The following is a 12,220-nucleotide window of genomic DNA, read 5'->3' on the forward strand; positions in this document are numbered from 1 at the left end:
AGTTTAGGCTTCCTGGTTAGGATTGAGCATAATCAAATCCCAGCACTCAGGAGGCTGAGGCACGATGCCCACGGCAGCCGGTTTGAGGGCAGAGCACAGGCTTCTCAGGGCACAGCAGGCATGCAGCATCTGCACCCCACCAGGACACTGAGCTTCCGATGGCTCAGACAGGAGCTGGGCACAGCTCAGTGACAGACCCAGAGCTCAGCATGTGTGAAGCCCTGGGCTCCATCTCTAACAACTCCCATGGAGATTTTTATGTTAAGTATCACAATTAAAAATAAAAGACCTGATGAGATGGTTGAGTGGGTAAAAACAGTTGCTAAGCTAGACAACTTGAGTTTGATCCCAGACTCAAAAGACAGAAGGAGAGAACTGACTCTCATAAGTTGTCTTGACCTTCACATGTCTCCAACAAATTAATAAAAATGTAATTTAAAAAAAAAAAGATAAAAAGCTCCAGCTGGGTGGTTAGTGGCATATACCTTTGATCCCAGCACCGTGGAAAGCAAAGACAAGCAGATCTCTGTGAGTTCAAGGCCAGCCTGGTCTACAAGGTGAGTTCCAGGACAGCCAGGGTTATAAAGAAACCATGTCTCAAAAAAAAAAAAAAATAAAATAAAATAAATAAAATAAAGCAGTGTTCCCTTTAAAAAAAAAAAAAACAATCACAAGAAGCATTTAAGCTCGAGTGCCACCGCTCCCAGCAGCAAGGGCCTCCTTCCTCGCCTAGCTATCCCCACCCCACCCCCACGCCAGGAAAAGGAAAGCAGAGAGGGTTTCAAAGTACTCACCGGCCAAAAAAAGCTACCTTCATGTGCCGCCGGGCCAGCACCTCGCTGATGCCCCGGACCTTGGACAGGTACCCTCTGACATCCAGGACCTGCTCTTCTGTGGTGACTGGGTCCAGTTCTGTATTCCTGTGGGTGTCTAGAGAGGATGACAGTGGGTTAGTGTGGCCAGAGGAGCTCCAGACAGACAGTCTCCCTTCGTCTCCAACACAAGACCACCTCTGCTGACTCCCTGCTCTGACACAAGCTGGAGCACCCACCTACTGTGTGGTGGCTAGGAACAGACTGGAAAGCAAGACTGACAGGGTCCCCCGTGCTGCATCTTCTCTCATAAGAACAGCATCTTCCCAAGGCGCTAATAAAAATGTTCAAATGCAAAGTCCTGGGTGAATACCTGAACACTGACTCTTCAGCACTTTTTTTTAAAAAAAGATGTATTTATGACACAGTGGAAAAAGGCATCGGATCCAATTACTGATGATTATGAGCTGGGAACTGAATTCATGGACTCTGAAGACCACTGGGCCATCTCTCCAGCCCCAAATACTTTTGTGGGTGTGTCTTATGTGCCCCGTAAGAACATGTGAGGTTAGAGGCCAGCATCTGCAGTCAGCTCTCAGGTCTCAAGATGTGCCCAGTAAGCGCATCTGCCGTCAGGCTGCTTCAGCAGCCCTGTCCTCTCTCTCTGCCTTTGGATTTTATTTACTTATTTATCTTTATCAGAGTCTGTGTCCACGTGTACATGTGCGCCACATCTGTGCCTGGTGCCCTTCCAGGTCAGACAAAGGCATCAGACTCCCTGTGACCAGAGTTACGGATGGTTGTGAGCCACCATCTGGGCACTGGGACCCAAACCAGAATACAAACCAGCCAGCGCGCCTAACCCCTGAGCCATCTCTCCCGCCCCGTCACTCACAATAGTTCTTGGTAAATGTTTACAAAGCACTCACATGCCAGGCACTGTTACGGTCAGTTTTGATTTGTTTATTTAGCGTGTGGCATGCATGTGTTGCAATGTGCATGTGGAGCTCAGCAGACATCCTAAGGAATCAGTTCTCTTCTACCATGTAGGTCCCAGGGACTGAACCTGGGTTGTCAAGCATGGAGGAGGCAAGTGTCTTTACCCACTGAGCCATCTTGCCAGCCCTCTAGTCAGTTCTCACACATGGTCTCACACGATACACAATTTGGGTCATGCAGCATGGCTCTAGAATATAGGCCTTCCCCACTCCCTGTCACACTGAGAGGTCCTTCCTGACCTGGCGCAGATCCAGCAGGCCCTCTCTGACATATAGCTTCTTGTCAGCCCCCACTTTTTTTTTAAAGATTTATTTATTATATGTAAGTACACTGTAGCTGTCTTCAGACACACCAGAAGAGGGCGTCAGATGTCATTACAGATGGCTGTGAGCCACCATGTGGTTGCTGGGATTTGAACACAGGACCTCTGGAAGAGCAGTCAGTGTTCTTAACTGCTGAGCCATCTCTCCAACCCAGCCCTACTTTTAAGTCCAGCACATCTTTTCCCTAAACTCGCAAGCCTCCTGTCCCTCAAGGCTCTACTTGCTGCTACCCATCCCAATTCACCTTTGCTCTGAGGAGCAGACACACTGCTGGGGAGTAGTGTGGCTACTTGGTCTCAGGTCTAGCTCAGACAGCACAGGCCCAGGAAGCCTTCCCTGGCTACACTAAGACCTCTCTGTGCACTCACATCAGCTCTCCTTCTCTCTGATGTAAGTAGCCAGCTCACTGCCCACTCATCCTGTGTGACTGCTAGACCAGCAGGTGCAGCATCACTGGCTGAGTGAATGGATGCTAAGATGACTCCGCGCCCTGGACAGGCGGACGGCTTAAAAAGACATTGCTATACAAGATGGGGCTGAGCAAGATCGGCCTCACCCTCCCACCAGCAAAGTGCTCCGCTTGTCTGGCAAGCAGATGTCTGCTTGAACCTGCAGCAAAATTCCACATTACAGACTGGCCAGTCCCAGCCCCAAGAACACTCCCCCAAAGCATCTGGAGTATGACAAGTGGCATGTCACAGACTAGCTAGTGAGTTTTCACTCCAGTTAGTCCCATGAAAGGAAGAGACCTGGCCGACATGCGCCCAGCCCCCGCCCCATCGCCCCGCCCACATGCATCGGCCCTCCTCCCTTATATGGGCACATGGGCATGACCTTGCAGTGCCCCATGCAAGGGAGCTGGCTCTCAGGCGCAGGGCTCCACTCAGCGAGAGCCTACATGCTGAGGAGCTCTCACCACGAGCCTGGGTGGGGAGGAAACATCCTCCCCAGGACCACAACAATCCCCAAATACCTCAAAACACTCTTTCCTTCCATGTGGGCAATAAACAAGGGCCTCACATTTTCAAAAGAGACACATCAAAGAACCGTGACAGGACACCTTCCCAAAACACCTGCCTGTCCACAGTGTCATGTGAGTGAATGACTCAGGGCAGAGGGAGGCCAGGCTAAGGGAAGGCAGCAGCCTGGTCAGTGTCTGTACGCCCCTAGGCCCGGCTCAGGGAAGGCAGGGCAGAGCTACTGCTTGGTCAACAGGCTGTGACCTGCAATCAGTTCAACCTGAATTGGACTGTAAGATTCAGGTTCAAACCCATTTACCGAGGAGACATTATTTTCCCCTGAAACCCCATGCACAGGGCAGGGCACAGGTAGGTTAACAAAACTGGACACTGTCCTTTTCTTTAACGTCCTGGCTTGCCCATGTGAGACCATGAGCAGGCTGGAGAGATGGTCAACCCCTGCGGCACCACCTCTGGATCTGTCAAGGTCTGCAGAGAAACCTGAAAAGGCTTAGTCTTTTCACTGTTCTGCACACAAGAAAACCAAGGACAGAAAAGACAAAGCACACGAGTCTCCACAGACAAGCTCCAGACCTACACATCGCTAGGGCGCCCTTCTAGAGGGAGCCTGAGATAGCTAGTAGCTGGAGCTGCTCTCACACAGAGAGGGGCTCGAGGAAGCAGTCCTCGCCGACAGAGGCTACGCTCAAATTAGTAACTGGAGAAAAGGCAGCGCCGTGAGCTCGCTGCTGGCACTTCTATTGCCAGTCTAAAATTACCACCCAGGGCACCCGGTCCAGAATAATCAGCACCCAACAGTGCCTGGTGCTATGGCAGCCAGAACTGAGTCAAACATAACTCATAGGCTGTGGCGTTAGAGACGCCAGGGCAGCTCGCTCAGGGACTCTACCCTCAGGTGTCAGGTAACTCTCAGACCTGAGTCTACCTGCCTTTAGGGTTTGTTTTTTGATTGATTTTTGGAGACAATGTTTCACAAAGCCCAAGGTGACCTCAAACTCACTAGTAGCCAAGACCTTGGACTCCTGCCCCTCCCTCTCCAGTCTCCCAGGTGCTGGGACTCTAGGCATTCACCACCACACTATGCATGTGCTGGAGATGGAACATGGACTCTGTGTCAGCCAGGCTTTACCAACTGAGACAATCACCACACCACACATCCCTGCCTGCGTGCCTAAAATTTTGACAGGGATAAGATTCACTTACTCTGGGGGGGGGGGGGGGGACACGGATGGACGGACGGACGACCTTTAGTTCCAGGACTTGGGAGGCAGGGGCAGGCAGATTTCTGAGTGAGTTCTAGTTCAGCCAGGGTTACACAGAAACCTGCCTCAGACTAAGTGTGGTAGTGCATGCCAAGGCCCAGCACTTGGGAGGCAGAGGTAGGTGGATCTCTTGTGAGTTCAAGGCCAGCCTGGTCTGTAAGTTCCAGAACAGCCAGGGTTACATGGAGAAACCCTGTCTCAAACAAACAAACAAACAAACAAAAAAACCAAACAAACAAAATCTTCAAATAAAACATTGGAATTCCTAACTTAAGAGTTTGAGCCTAAGATTCCTGGCACTCAGAGCCCACGGGCTCCAGGCAGAGCAGGCGAGGGCGAGGACATGTGTAGGCTTGAGTGTCCCTAGCACAGAGCTATACTTCCACTGAGTCCCTCACAGGCCTGCCTGCCAGCGCAGGGCGGGGCCCGGCTCACCTTCCAGGAAGCTGGCGCTCTCTTGGATGTAGGCCCCCAGTTGCTCAAAGATGCCATTGATCTTCTTCTTGGCGGTGACGAAGTGCTTGAGAGGGGACGCGTTCACCTCAGCCATGTGTCGCTTGTCCTTCTTGACGGTGACGATGGAGTTGCATCGAGAAAAGAGCAGGGACATCTCGCTGCGAGGGAACCAGGACTGCATGAGCACAGGCCACTAATGTGCGGCCACACGGACTGCATGAGCACAGGCCACTGAGTGTGCGGCCACACGGACTGCATGAGCACAGGCCACTAATGTGCAGCCACACGGAATGCATGAGCACAGGCCACTGAGTGTGCGGCCACACGGACTGCATGAGCACAGGCCACTAATGTGCGGCCACACGGACTGCATGAGCACAGGCCACTGAGTGTGCGGCCACACGGACTGCATGAGCACAGGCCACTAATGTGCAGCCACACGGAATGCATGAGCACAGGCCACTGAGTGTGCGGCCACACGGACTGCATGAGCACAGGCCACTAATGTGCGGCCACACGGACTGCATGAGCACAGGCCACTAATGTGCGGCCACACGGACTGCATGAGCACAGGCCACTGAGTGTGCAGACACGCTGCTGGGCAGATGGGAAAAAGAGAACAGAGACCACCAAGACCAAGGGTGCTCCCGACTCACTCAAGAGACACAAGGCCCCAACATCTTAAATAGGAAGGGAGTTCTCAGCACACTTGGGCCCATCTCCACGTCACACTGTGTGGACTCACAAACATCTGGTTGTAGAGCCCTGAGACTTAGTCTATGCTAGCAATCCCTGCCTTGCATGTTCAACACTGCCCGGTACCTCAGAGAGAGGGAGAAATCTTGGATCTCAAAATCACACACATACATGCTCCTCAGGTGAAGTGGTAGAAAAGACAGGTAGACCTATCTCCCAACGCTATCACCCGAGGACAGCACCAGGCAGTGACAGCAAAGCACACTGCGGTCAGGGCTGCCCACCCCTCCTATGACTGTGCAGTCCAGGAACACTGTTCCTCACTCCTAAGGGCCTCACCGAGATTGTGTGCTTACGAAGCAGAGACACAGAGAAGTGATCCTCAACAAGAAAGATCAACTTCTAAAACTTACAAGCAAAAAGGAAAGACATGTACAGAGGCCAGCATGGAATCGCGTGCCTGAGAGCCCAGCACTGGGGGCTGAAGACAGCAGATCAGGGGTTCAAGTCCCGCTGAGACTGCAGCGTGAGTGTAAGGTCAGTCTGGGCTACGTGAGACCCAGCCTCAAATAGAAACAAATAAAGGACAGCAGCAAGACTATCAGTTCCTCCTGTGAGAGCGATAGCAGAAGCCTACTGGGAAAGGAAAGGACAAGCCCTGTTCTGCGTTGTGATGGCGCCAGCCATCTTACTTTCTGCTGGTCTGCATGTGTGTCCTTTTCTCAATCTCTCACATCTTCATAGACGCCATGACACTTAACTCCAAAGTCCTAGACATCTTTGGTCAAAAGTCAAAACATATGCCACGGTGTCTCCCGGGCATGGCTAGCCCCCAAGTGGAGCCTTGGATGGTCCGACTCAGAGTTCGGACCTCAGAGAGACTATTCCCCCAGCAGAGGCTGCAGAGCCTGAGGACATGAAAAGAGAAAGGCAAGACTGAAAGACAGCTCAGTGGTTAAGAGCATATACTGCCCTTCCAGAGGATCACAGTTCAATTCCCAGTACCCACATCAGAAGTCACTCCAACACTTCCAACCTCCACAGGTATCTGCAGCAATACATACATGCACACACTTTAAAATAATAAAAGTAAACCTTAATAAGTATTCAGAATGGAACCTCAGTGTGGGTGGAAAAGAACCAACTCCTACAAGTTCTCTCTCTCTTTCTCTCTCTCTCTCTCTCTCTCTCTCTCTCTCTCTCTCTCACACACACACACACACACACACACACACACAAGAAAAGAAAAAAGAAAGGAAAGGAAAAGAAAAGAAAAGAAAAGAAAAGAGAAGAAAAGAAAAGAGAAAAGCCCTCCCAGGAAGAAGGGAACAGTGCATCGGTGTGGCTCTGGTCACTCTGTGGTCACTCTGTGCAGAGCCACCCTAACCACGGACCATCAAGCCTCTCACACTGCTCATGAGTAAGCACACAAGATAACCCAACAGCGGGGCCAAAAGCTGCAGCACAAAGTCCCTCCCCAGTGAAAGCTTTCCTGAGACAAAGCCCAAGAGTGCTAAAGCAGGGCCTTTAGAAAGGCCATCTTCAAGGCAGGCAGAAAGGCAGGTGTAGACACGGAGACAACCTGTGCTGCTCAGATCAACAAAGCCTTCTGCACTGTTACAGACTCTGCAGGAACTGGGGGAGGAGGAATGAGCACAATGCTGTCTCCACCTTCCCCTTCCTTCTTCAGAGAGAGAGAGACAGAGACAGAGACAGAGACTGGGAGGATAGTAGTAATAAACCAGGGTTTAAAGGAGGCCTTGAACTTCTGATCCGCCTGCTCTAGCTCCCAAGTGCTACAAATCAAGAGCTTGGCCACTGTACTCAGCATCTGAGTACGAGTTTTCTCAACTAGGAAAGAAAATGAAGCTCTGAGAATGTGCACTGAAAATCAAATAGCTCAACACAGCCAAGGAAGAGTGCCCTGAAACCAGAGGGTGGGGCAGGCAGGCAGAGGAGGGGGGGGGGAAGGGAGGAGAGAGGGGAAGGGAGGAGAGGGTGTAGGAGGTGGTAAGGCTGCACAGGACAAGGACTCTGAAATCAACAGCACAAAGGGAGAGTCCCTGTGTTCTTCCTGCAGAAACCCAAGCCAGCCATTTCTCTTTGGCATCCTGGTTTCCTCATACTCAGCAAATAAGATACGGTAAGATGAGCAGAAATGACGGCACAAGCAACACGTCCAGCAGTCGGGCTCAGGGGCAGCAGCGGCTCACAGTCCCCAACTGTAACGAACTACAGCCAGACCACAAGACTCTCCTCAGGACCATCCAGCAGTCAAGCCTGGGATGCTGGGAAGCAATGTTGGTGAGTAACCCTACTAACATCGGGCACGCCCCACACCTGCTGCTACAGAAACAGAATAAACAGGTCAGCTGGAGGAGATAAGCAGTACCCAGCCCACAAGTGACTTGGGTGAAGGGAAAAGTTCGTTGATAGCTCTGTGCATTTAGAAAAGGGTGCTCCCAAGGTGCTGGTCATTGTCTGCAAGCCCAAGGATACAAACCAAGAGGTATTAGTGTTCAGTAAACACATGACTCAAGGGCATGCACACTAATAAAAGCCAAGTGGCTGGAGGTTAAGGGCCTGCTGGGTGTTCAGTTGGTTGGGAGCTGCCCTGATCTCTGCAGCTCCAAGTCCTAGCTCTGCAGACACCTACCACAGCAGCTCCGGGCTCCGGTTTCTCTGGCTCTGTGAATTCCCTGGCAGAGTGTCTGATTTGGCCCTGCTCTCTGCCTAGAAGCACGCTCCTTGTCTATCCACTTTGCAGACTCTTAGCTTCCTCCTAGACAGAGCTCAGAAGTCACCCACCCACAGGACAGCTACACACACTTACAAGGTTTTTAGTTTGAACTGTTTTTTAAAATCATACCATGTCTCACCTATGTGCTGAGCTTCTAGAAGGCCTGTTTCTGAGAGCATAGCACTCTCCTCATCTCCTCCTTCCTCAGCCACAGCTGTGATGGGTACAGGCTGCTTAGTGAATACCCTCCAGCCCCAGGGAACAATCTAAAGCCTTCCAGCCTTAAATACCCAAATCCACTTCTTCCTGAAAAGCAGTTTCCAAATCAGTATTTGGAACTCAGCCCAGTAAACAGAGATGAACGACTATTTCAGATTCTGAAATTTAATCCTTCCAAACAGCAAACTGCACATATCCATGTGCACAAAAGTACCAAATATGCAAACTACATGCATAAAAGCCCCCGAAGAGCCCTTACTATCTATCTGGGGCTTTGCCTGCCAGTTCTCCTCCCCACAGGGTGATGGGAGGAGGCTGGCTTCCTGCTCCTCTCTGGAAAGCCCTGAGAGGCCTCACATTACACCGCAGGGCTTCCTGCAGGCCCATGGGACCTGGGACCTGTCCCCCATGAACAACTGGACCCTAAATGGCATATTCTGAGGGTTTTGCTTTTTTTTTTTTTTGACACCCTCCAAGTGCTCCCAGTTTCGAATGACGCATTTAACACAGCATTTCCCGAAGAGTAATCCCCAGAACTCTAGTTGTACCCAATGGTCCATGCAAAAAAAGTTCCTGTGGACATCAATATGTAAAATACTATACAGCCAAATCACTTCTGTGCATGTGAATGTGGCAGAGCTCTGGGAAGAGAGGCAGACTTAAACATAGTGTCACTGCAGTTGATCTGCATCCAGCTATTGATCCAATGAAGACGCTTCTCAGCTGAGTCTGATGGGGCACTACTGTGCTCCTGGCACTTGGGAAATGGAGGCAGGAGAATTGCCAGCTCAAGGCTGGGTTCTTGCTACCACATCCAACAACCAAAACTAGTCCACAGAGTAGAAAGCACACACTTCCACAAACTGTCTGACCTCTACATGTGCACATGACACATGTGCACACAAAATAAATCCGGAAAAAAAATAACAAGAAAAAGAGCTTAAGGTCATCCTCAGTTAACCTGGGAGTTCAGGGCCAGCGGGGTTTCCTGTGACCCTGCCTGTCTCCAAAGGCAGGGAACGAGGAGAGGAAACTTCTAACAGGCTTTAAACGTCTAAGGATCAGCCCAGCAGTGGTGGTGCGAGCCTTTACTCCCAGTGCTTGAGAGGCAGAAGCAATCAAATCTCTGAGTTCTACACAGCGAGGCCCAAGACAGCCAGGGATATAAAGAAACCCTGTCTGGAAAAGCCAGAAAATAAACAGATGAAAGTCTACGGATCGCAGTGTAGGGAAAGGTTCATTCATCTGGCAGTCTTCTCCCACCCCCAGAAGTTGCGGGAGCACAGTAACAGCATTCTAAACTTAAGACCAGAAACAAGCACAGTTCTGGACAGAAACCAGTACAGCCCTTGAAGCCCATCGGAAGCTTTGCGTCGACCCAGGCTATTAGTGGAGGAGTGTTAGGGGTTTGCACAGCGGCAGCAGAACTCAGTGCGAGGTGCTCAGATCCCAGGGGAGGCGCCCGGAATCCACACTGCCTCCTTACCCAGTGTATGTGCAGCAACTCCTAGCAGAGAAAACAAAACAGGTCCAGAGATGGTCTGCTGCTCAACTGGAACAGAGGAGAAGCTGAGAAATTGAAAGGAAAGAGTAGAGGATAAAGGGCACGGCAGGCTCTTGGAGCCATTAAGGATGCAACCTCTGCCACAGAGATGGAGAGGAGCCAGCACAGGAACAAACAAGAAGAGGCTACATCTTCAGAGACGCCCAAGAGATCGATCCTGGCCATGTTTTGAACTGTCAACTAGTGAAATCCCCACAGACGTAGAAAGGAGATACAGAAGCTTCTTCCAACAGAAGTTGGAAGCCACAAGCTCTGTGCTCCGGGATCCACTCCAAGAGACTTGCACCTGAGGGCCAGCAGAGCACACCCTTTTGCTCTCCATCCAGATCCACAGTGGCCAAACCACAGCTTCCACTTACTTTCTAGCTGTTAAGAGACCTTCACAGGTTGGGCATCGTGGACATGGCTGGAGTCAAAACGATGAAAAGAACTTGAGGTCTCCTTCCTCTGTGCTGATTCAGGTCCAGGTTGGCTGCTGATGGTGTTGACTCCACCTGTCCAAACTTTTGCAAAGGAAAAAGGCAGAGGTCACTGGGCAACCAGGAAAGAAAATGCAAAATATGTCTAATCAAGTGTTAAGGCCAAACTAACTCATCCCTGAGGGAGGCTTACTCACTGAGGTACTTAGGGAGCAGGGGAGGAAGTGTGGAGGGGGAGGGGGAAGACAATAACAATGACTATGATACAAACACATTAGCCATGTGCTAATGCAAGGCACCAATGAGGTCCTTGCAAAGGCACAGCCAGAGACAGGAGGGAGCTGAATCAGGAGGACGCCTGGCCTTCAGGACTGGGAAACTACCAACTAGAAATGGAAGGGGAGTGGAGAGGAAGAAAAGTAGACCTGACAGAAGCCAGAGTATCCCTGCTGCTGTAAAGGGTCTCCTTGCATCCTCAAGTCTATAGAGTAAACTTGGCCCTGACAGTACTAGGAAGATATATACAGCCAAGTAGTCAAACTAGACACCCAAATACACTAGCTGTGACTCCAAATCTCACTTGTGTTTTCCTGCGTAAGGCAAGAAGGGGAAAATCACGGGTCCTTTTCTGACAAAGGGAGAGATGATTGGGAAAGTTTAAAAAAAAAAAAAAAACAGGATAGAAAGTATTACAAGAGATGGAGGCCAGCAGCTCTGCCTTTCTCCATCCAAATAGCTATCTTTTTGTGTATTTACTGTGGCCTTTCAAGGTGTTAGGTGCGAGAGTCAGGGACGGATAAGAATAGCTCCAGGATCTTAACAGTGCAATGAAAAGGCATAGAAGTAAAAAGACCACCACCCTAAGTGGAGTACAGTGAACTGTGTCCTGAAAAAAATGCTGACAAAATAAAGAAAAGTACTGGATGAACACCGGGAATGGGGCAGGGGTCATGAATGAGACCCCAGGGCTGAGAAGGAAAGGGTGTGGGGAGCTTCAAGGAGGAGCCCACCTCCCAGCCTTGAGTCCTGTGGCCCGCCCCCTCCTCAGAGTCGAGGAGGGCCCGGCGGCGAGGCCGGAGCAGGGGAAACGCCCGTGTGACCCGAGCCTGAGCCCGAGGCCCAGGGGCCCCAGAGTCCCAGCGTCCTAAGCCGGGTGGCTCAGGACTCTCCTGGCCCGGGCCTGCCGGTTCCACCACCCCGGCACGCTCGCCCTCTCACCTTCACCTTCCCGGCCTCGCGGCGGCCATCACACCCAACACGTCACTAGCCGGCGCCACACCTAGAGAAGCGGGAGGGGAGGGGGCTGCGCTCGTCACTCGCCCCGCTACAACCAGGATGAGCCGATGGCCTCTGAACGCTGTCACTTCAACCCTACCACTCCTACACGACAGTGTCTAGGGACTCCGTGCTCCAAAAGGAGCCTCCGCGTGCCTGGTAACCGTCCTGTGTCCTATGGGGATGACGTAACCTGTAGGGTGGGGTTCGCAGTGCATCGTGGGAGTTGTAGTTTGGACCGGCGCCCGGCAGGGTGGGGTAGGGCGGAGCCTCGAGCTGTCAAGCAGGGGTTGGGGGTTGGCGGGGAAGAGAACAGGACAGGGATGGAGGAGGGGAAAGGGTGGACAGCAGGGAGGCAGGCGACAAGGGTGCGGATTAGAGGTTTGCATGCGTTTTTTTGTTGTTGTTGTGCTCCAAAATTTGACCCTGTAACACCTGTCAACTTTGAAATCGAGACTTGCATTTCATAATCTGA

General features: G+C 51.4%; 1 protein-coding gene across 1 annotated transcript in view; it reads right to left on the minus strand.

Moving 5' to 3' along the window:
* The window catches only part of Mfn2 (mitofusin 2), a 33,397-nt gene extending 21,478 nt beyond the window's left edge, over window positions 1-11,919 (minus strand). Inside the window, exons 1-4 of the mRNA XM_052178127.1 lie at window positions 11,689-11,919; window positions 10,411-10,554; window positions 4,812-4,990; window positions 795-930 (exon numbers count right to left, since the gene is read on the minus strand). Of these exons, the coding sequence (XP_052034087.1) occupies window positions 795-930; window positions 4,812-4,986 (311 nt within the window). The 5' untranslated portion in view covers window positions 4,987-4,990; window positions 10,411-10,554; window positions 11,689-11,919. The remainder of the gene's footprint in view (window positions 1-794; window positions 931-4,811; window positions 4,991-10,410; window positions 10,555-11,688) is intronic.
* Window positions 11,920-12,220: the final 301 nt, after the last annotated feature.

The sequence above is a fragment of the Apodemus sylvaticus genome, chromosome 3 (assembly GCF_947179515.1).
Source record: "Apodemus sylvaticus chromosome 3, mApoSyl1.1, whole genome shotgun sequence".
Taxonomy (NCBI): Eukaryota; Metazoa; Chordata; class Mammalia; order Rodentia; family Muridae; genus Apodemus; species Apodemus sylvaticus.